Source organism: Bison bison, unplaced genomic scaffold (assembly GCF_000754665.1).
Source record: "Bison bison bison isolate TAMUID 2011002044 unplaced genomic scaffold, Bison_UMD1.0 scf7180017864148, whole genome shotgun sequence".
Classification (NCBI taxonomy): Eukaryota; Metazoa; Chordata; class Mammalia; order Artiodactyla; family Bovidae; genus Bison; species Bison bison.
In genome coordinates this window covers 7881992-7890149 of record NW_011494720.1, presented here as the reverse complement: position 1 = coordinate 7890149, position 8158 = coordinate 7881992, and the positions used below count along the sequence as shown (strand labels likewise).

Genomic DNA, 8158 nt, shown 5'->3' with positions numbered 1-8158 from the left:
GTGCAGGGCCAGCACAGCGCCCGCTCCACGGGCAGGATCCCTGGCACGCGTGCAGGGCCAGCACAGCGCCCGCTCCACGGGCAGGATCCCTGGCACGCGTGCAGGGCCAGCACAGCGCCTGCTCCATGGGCAGGATCCCTGGCACACGCGCAGGGTCAGCACAGCGCCTGCTCCACGGGCAGCAGGAGCACGCACAGGGGTCTGTGGAGCGCACCGCCAGCACGTTTTTTCTCGGCAGTGGGGCAACATCAGCCTTACACTTGGTGCTGCTCTGCTTCCACCAGGCAGAGTTTAAAATCCAGGCCTGAGGAGATCGTTACCACGTCCTGGACAGAGCTCAGCGATGTTCATGAGAGTACAGAAGTCCAGCAATCATAAGGTCTGGCACTGACTCAAAAATACGAGACGTGTAAAAAAGCAAGAAAATACGAAACACGATGAGGAAGAAAGTGATCCATCAAACTGACCCTGAAATCACAGAGGATGGAACTGGTAGGCAAAGGACTTCAAGCAGCCAGAGGAGCGTGAGGCCGAGACCGGGAGGCTGATCGACAGCCGATGAGACACCGCAGAGGGTATAAACGTGAACACACAGCAGAAGAACTGACTTAACACGAAACAGAATAAACGCACAGAGCATCAGTAAGCTCTGAGACAACTTCAGGCGGCTAAGAAGATGTATTAATGTATCTGGAGTCCTCGGATTTCTATTGACGGGAAAAAGTCAGGAGAATAGAAAAAATATTTGAAGAAACAGTGGCCAGAATTTTCCCAGATTTGATGAAAACTATAAACTCACAAATCCAAGAAGCTCAACTATACTCTAAGGACAAGAAACAGGAAGAAAAGTACACGAAGGAACACCATAATCAAACTGTTAAAGAGAAAAAAATCTTAAAATGAGGGTAGGGGATAGGTAAAGGGGAGGAAAACCATTGTAGAGGACAAACATAGGATGAGAGATTTCTTGTCAAAAAACGCAAGCCAGAAGACCAATATTTTCACAGTATTGTAAATCCACACAGTACCACTACACACCTATCGCTGCTGTCGTTCAGTCGCTCAGGTGTGTCTGATTCTTTGCGACCCTGTGGACTGTAGCCCGCCGGGCTCCTTTGTCCAAGGCATTCTCCAGGCAAGAACACTGGAGTGGGTTGCCATTTCCTCCTCCAGGAGATCTTCCCAACCGAGGGACTGAATCTCCTGCATTGGCAGGTGGATTCTTCACTGCTGAGCCATCGTGGGAACCACACACCTATCAGAACAGCCAAAATGACAAAGACTGACCTACCGAGTGTGGATGAGACGAGATGGGAAACAGCTGGAACTCTCGCAGGCGCTGACCGACGCGTGAGACAACACGGCCGCCGCGAGCCCAGCGTGTCTTCGTCAGTGACACAGGCGCTGCCACACGAGTCGGCAGCCCACTCCTGCGCACCCAAGGGAGTGAGAGCGCACGTCCACGCGAAGGTCTGGACACGGGGGTTCACAGCGGCTCTGCAACAGCCCCGATCTGCAAACAATGCAGACGGCCACGAGCAGGGGAGCGGATAAACCAACTGTGCTGCCTTCACACGGGGATTATCACCCAGCAGCACAAAGGGATAAACTACTGAGCACCCACCATCAAGCAGTGTCCAGGTAATTACGCCGAGTGCAAGAACTCACACCTGTCGTATGATTCCACTTATATAAAATTCTAAAAAAATACATGAGTCTGCAATGCAAGCCGAACTATTAACAATTGATGTTAATAGAAAAGTGGAAATCACGGTGATTAAGAACATACGAATTGTGACATCAGAGATTCGGGTTCAAACTCCAGCTTTTCCATTTCCCAGTTGGGCAGTTTACTTAATTATATTAAACCTCAGATTTCGCTTCCATAAAGCAACTGCTCTGTAGAAATATCGTAACATTTAAGTAAGCTGATGCACAGAACAAGTTTAGTGCAGACCCTGGCAAAGAGCAAAAGCTCAGCAAATAACAGCAGCTATAATAAATCCAAAATAATACAGCTACTGTGATAATTGCTTAAGAGGAAATGTAAACATGTACAAAAGTTAAAAGGAAAGAATCACAATCAAAGACAAACCAAACAGTGACCCAAACCCAAATGACAGGGTTGGGTGAGCTAAACCCGGGGTGGGCGGGGGGGCAGGACACTGCTGTGCTGTGCGCTTTGGTAAAAGGCTCTTAAGAGGGTGATGTTCAGACAGATGACGGAAAGGAGAGATTCCTCGTTGGGGAAACACGGTGCTCTCTTCTTTCCATATTCTCGAATCAGAAGGATGCAAACAGCAAGGTCTAAAGCACAGATGTTATCACAGGACGAGAGCAAAGTGCACCTGAGCTCGGACATTGGTCTCCAGGCCCTATCTGAGTTCAACTTCTGCCTTGTGAACTCCACGACACAGGAAGAACACTGATTGGATTTTCTGAGGACAAAGTTTGAGAAAATCAGTCACACAACAAAGAACAGAATCCAGATTCAAACTCAAAGGTCAGGAGAGGCTGGGGCAGAAAGAACATTGAGAAGAAATTTCGGAGCAGAATGTAATGTCTGAGCAGCATCTGAACTGTTAGAAACCAACCAGAGGCTGGAACAAAGGAGACCAGGCTGACTTGGGGCCAAGGGGAGAAAACCCAGAGTCTGAGGGATCTGTAAGGGAAGAAAAGAAAGATCCTCGGAGGGGATGAGACAGCCATCTTCAAACACCTGCAGCACGCACAGACAGACAAAGAATAAACTCACTCTGTGTGGTCAGAGACAGGACATGAACAAAAGCAGTGTGACTGTGACCACGGCCGCCATCTGTCAGCACACAAAACGAGCAGGCGCTGGGCACGGCCCCAAGCTCAGCCGACATCCAGAGACCTCCAGGCAACGGGGGAAACCGCAGAGGCGTGAAGGCACTTAAGGGTGCAGGAGGCACCCACACACCTCTCAGAGAAGGAGGCCTGGTCATCCAAATAAAAACCTGTCTACAAATACTCGCGGGCTTCCCCTGTGGCTCAGCTGGTAAAGAATCTGCCTGCAATGTGGGAGACCTGGGTTCGATTCGTGGGTTGGGATGATCCGCTGGAGAAGGGAAAGGCTACCCACTCCACTATTCTGGCCTGGAGAATTCCACAGACTGTAGAGTCCATGGGGTCGCAAAGAGTCAGTCACGACTGAGCGAGTTCACTTTCACCATACATACTCGCAGCAGTGTTATTCCTAGTAGCTGAAGGATGGAAACAACCCGAATGCTCATCCACTGACGCCTGGGTACACGAGAGGCGGCACGCACACACAGTGAAACAGCATTCGGCAAAGGAGGAATGAAGCGCTGATGCCAGCAAAGCACGGACGAACTCTTGAAAATATGGCTCAGCGAAAGAAGTTGTTCACAGAAGAGCATGAAGGGCATGATTCTGCTCGTATGAAATGTCCACAACAGGCAAATCCATACAGACAGACGGCAGACAGGTGACTGCAGGGCTGGGGGAAGGGAAGCGGGGGCCAACCGCTCACAGGCCGAGTTTGTGTCGTGTGAATTAGTGTGTCGCATGAACACATCACAGAACAGCGCGATTCGAGAAGGGAACCCACTGGTACCCTCATTCAACAGTCACAGCTGTTGAGAAGTAGCTGTTCTACGACAAGGAGACAAAAAGCAGAAGCAATGGTGGCACCGGGATCTGAACCCAGCTCTTCTGTCTGGTCTAAGACCCGCGTTCTCGGTCACCATGCTGATTGTTCTGACTCCCAGTGAGCAGAGGGGACAAGGAGGCTGATGTCAGCTGGGCGAGAGACAGGGAAGTCTAACCATCAGAGCCTCCCAGGTGGTGCTAGTGGTAAAGAACCCGTCTGCCAGTTCATTAGACATAAGAAACGGGGGTTCGACCCCTGGGTCGGGAAGACCTTCTGGAGGAGGGCATGGCAACCCACTGCAGCCTTCTTGCCTGGAGAATCCCATGGACAGAGGAGCCTGGTGGGCTTCAGTCCATAGTGTCACAGAGTCGGGCATGGCTGAGTGACTCAGCACACACAACCATCAGAGCTGTGCGACTCGGGGACCTGAGAGCAGGGACCCCTCCAGAGGTCAGCCGGGTCTAAGTCCACTCAGGCCTGGAGGCGGCGGCCCCACCTTCCCCAGAGGACTCCCCCAGTACCTTCCAACTGCAAGGCTACTCTCTCTAAGTCTCAGGACACCACGGTCTTCCAATTCCACGCTGATTCAAACTATTCTTCACTCCATGTACACTTAATAAACTGGGTTTTTTAATAGTTCTTAGAATTGTACACGTCTTCCACCATCCAAAATAACACGATTTCGATGCTGTGATTTATTTCGGTCATTCCACAGAGAATGGGCGCTACGCAAACGAGCCATGGAAACGCCGTGCTCGGCCGGTGTACTTACGGTGAAGTTCATTTCCTTGATGGGCCGCTTCAGGTGTTCGAATCCCACAGTCACTGTATACTTAGTGTAATTCAGGTAGCTGAGGTGAGCCACGATGATTTCTGCACATTTCTGCAAATGCACAAGCAAGATCTGTGTCCTTAAAGCACGCAGGACTCACTCTCCCCCAACTGACTTGTGAGGTGACCCATTCCAACCACAGAGGATCAGCACGGAGCATCTCCAGGGAGCTCGCCAGGAGCCCAGGGGAACTCAGATGGCAGCCAAAAGCAGTTCTTAGAAAGAAAGAACCAAATGGACATATTTAGAAACAAATAACGCATGATTTACAATCATTAGACCTCCTCTACTTCATAGGATTCAAAATAGTATGTCACCTTGAGAATAGACTTCTGGTTGCCAACGGGCAGGGGAGGCATGAATGAGCTGGACTGGGAGTTTGGGATTGGTAGAAGGAATGTTATTTGGGTTTCCCTGGTGGCTCAGATGGTAAAGAATCTGCCTACAACGCAGGAGATCCAGGTTTGATCCCTGAGTTGGGAAGATTCCCCTGGAGAAGGAAATGGCAACTCACTCCAGTATTGTTGTCTGGAGAATCCCATGGACAGAGGAGCCTGGCGGGGTACAGTCCATGGGGATCACTATTATATACTGGATGGATCAACAACAAAGTCCTGCTGGGTAGCACAGGGAAGTATATTCAGTATCCTATGATAAACCATAACAGAGAAGAATACGAAAAAGAATACACGTATGTATAGCTGAATCACTTTGCTGTATAGCAAAAGTTAACGCAACACTGTAAATCAACTGTACTTTCATAAACTTAAATGATAATATGTCACCTGAATAAAAAGGTGAGTTAATGCAACATGAACTGACATTTTCACAAATACACTAGTGCAGGAGGCACGCCAGCGAGGACACGACTCCTCAGGGCCCTCCGCCTGACCTTCCTTCCTCCGTGGCCCGTCTCTGCAGTCGCTGTAGGATGCATGGGGTGGATTAGGCGTTTCCCTTTTCTCCTCTGGCCTGTGGCTCCCACACAGAGCCCCTGTGGTCTCCGTGGTGTACCCACGGACAGGCCAAGCCCCAAGTTTCGTCCTTTAGGATCAAGAACAGGCCTTCTCGGGTCTCCCCTGCGGATGTGGACGTGGACTCTGGCCAAGCCAGCCCGGGGCCACGAGGAACATGCAGGCTGCCCGGTGGCACCTGCTGGAGCCACGGCTCCAACTAGGGCTGAGTCACCTGCTGTTGGGCAAGGCTTCCCAAGCCCGGGATGTCCTGAAGACGGCAAGAGGGCAGCTGGCAGGGCGGGGAGCTGCCCTAGGGGACACGAGAGGAGGCAGAGGAGGGGGGGTGTGCAGCGTCTTCAGGGTGGAGAAGGCAGCTGCTGGGCTGGTGGTCCCCGCGGTCCCCACGCCCGCCGTCCCTCCTGTCCATCCGGCGTGGTAGTGGTGGGGGGGGTGGATATCCGGGCTCTCATGCCAGCAGGTACAGCTCCAGCTCTTGCTTCCTCGCCCACCTCAATCCTCACCGCTCTCCACCAAGCCCCAGGGAAGGCACAGCCCCCCAACTTTACAGATGAGGAAGAGACATTTCAGAAACTGGCCCACTGTCCCCGCTAACACGGGACCAACGGAGGAGGAGGAGGGGGCCAGCTCCACGGCCCGGGCCTCCCCAGGGGACCCAGGGCAGGGCCTGGGCTCAGCTGAGCAGCAGACACTGCCTGAGTACATGGGGCAGGGCGCACTGTCAGCTCTGCCTCCGGGGGGCCCGGTCTGCTCAGGTGGCGGTTCTGACCCATCTCAGGACCATCCAGCAGACATCAACACAGAAGGGCCAGAGCCAGCGGCCGGCCTTGGACAGGACCACTCCCATCTGAACGCCTTCTCGCTGGGAAAGGCTCCCCAGCCTCTCCTGTTACTACCAGGTGTGCGTGGATGTCAAGGGCACAAGCTTCGGAACAAAAGCACCTGGGCTGAAGGCCTGGCACTGTCGCTCACTCATCATCTGTGTCATCCTGGGCCAGGGTCCCGCCCTCTCTAAGCCTCCGTTCCCCCTTCTACACAAGGGGGCTCTCGCAACAGTTCCTGCCCCCGGAATGGAATGAGACCACATATGGAAAGCACCGCCATGGGGCCACTTCCTGATACTATAACCAGACTCGATCTCTCCAGGGCTCCCCGTGCTGTCCACGCCCCACCTTGACCTGTTAGGTTCCGACAGAGCCTCCGTACTACGGCAGGACCTGCTTCCCACTCTTTGGGTTTCGTGGAACACGGTGCCCTACAGTGAGGGCTCCTTTCCCGCTGTGGACCCTCCCCTCTGCCAGCCCAGGGCCACACGCTGCACCAGGGCGGATGCTCAACAAAGGCGGGCCGCTCCCACGAGGCCTGGCTCCCAGTGCCCCACGTGGGTCGGGACGTGCATCCCACAGCTGGGAACAACCCAAGGCCCAAGTGATCCAGACAGACCACGGACAGCGGCAGACCACCCTCACGTGAGGCAGTGTGGCCATGCCAGACAGGCGGTGACACAGACAGTACAATCAGGCGCCAGGGTGTGTGCTTGTGTGTGTGTACTGTGTGAGTGCACACGTGTGTGTGCATTTCTAAGAATTTATAAGGTCTTGGTGCATGGTTGGGTGGGTCTTCCGTGCCATCAGTGGCATTAGCGACTTTACCTAAGAAAGTAGCTCCACCTGCAGGAATGGGGCAAGACTCCGCCGTGGACCAGTCGCATGGACTCACCTCTGCACACGTGAGCGTCCGCGTCCGGTTGTGAACTTTGTTATGGATGAACTTGGTGGTCCCGTCCTGAGCTACACCATCAACCTTAACAGTCATGGTGAAGGTTGTCTGAATAGATGTTTCTACAGATGAAGAATCCTGGTGTCAGAGTCCACAAGGGCTGGTCACACCAGCAGACGCGTTCGCCTGCCTGGATGTGTGTCAGCCCAGGGAGGTCCCTCTGCAAGTGGGCAAAGCTGACACCCGCCAGCAGACACCCTCCCTCGAGGGTCTGCCTCTGACCCACCGCCAACCTCCATCTCACAAAAGGCCAAGTTATTTCATGGCTGATAAAGTTATATTTTTTACTTTCCCATATACATTTTAATCTAACTTTATACCAAGATAAACATAAGTTTCTTATTTTTCTGATTATATAATCTCTTATTTTTCTGATTATATGCTCATTGTTAAAAAAACATCTAGGAACACAAATGCAAAGATATACGTAAAGTATTAAACATATAATCCTACTGCCCGAGAAACTGTGATTTCATGTTTGGGTCCACGATTCCAGACGGCTTTCTAGACACACAAAGGTGTAGTGCTTTCGGGTTTTTAGTGCTTTTCTAAAATGTTACAAAAAGGGGTTGATTTTTTATTCTAAGCATTTTTTCCACTTAATTTACTGCGGTCATTGGGTTATCTTTCCAATTCTTTCAACTGAAGCACCTCTCTGAATCACAGCATGTAGAGAACGAGGTGGCGTATGCTCTTGGTTCTGGGGGAGCTGCCCTGGGTGGACAGAGTGAGGTCATTGCCGACGGTGGATGCTTTGGACAGGATCTCTCGGCCTTTGCACCACAAGTATTTTGAGGCCAGCTAATTCTTCACTGTGGGAGTCTGTCCTGTGGCTGCAGGATGGTGAGCAGCCTCTCTGGTCTCCACCCTCTGCTAGCAGCCCCTGCCCCCAGCTGTGACAGCCATATTGTCACAGCGTCCCTGGACGCTGCCAAG

The 8158-nt window shown here is 52.3% G+C and overlaps 1 protein-coding gene across 1 annotated transcript in view; it reads right to left on the bottom strand.

Annotated features, from left to right (window-relative positions):
* The window catches only part of TMEM181 (transmembrane protein 181), a 44539-nt gene that overhangs the window by 13437 nt on the left and 22944 nt on the right, over positions 1-8158 (bottom strand). The window contains exons 5-6 of the mRNA XM_010840911.1: positions 7163-7284; positions 4410-4520 (exon numbers count right to left, since the gene is read on the bottom strand). Coding sequence (XP_010839213.1) covers positions 4410-4520; positions 7163-7284 — 233 coding nt within the window. The remainder of the gene's footprint in view (positions 1-4409; positions 4521-7162; positions 7285-8158) is intronic.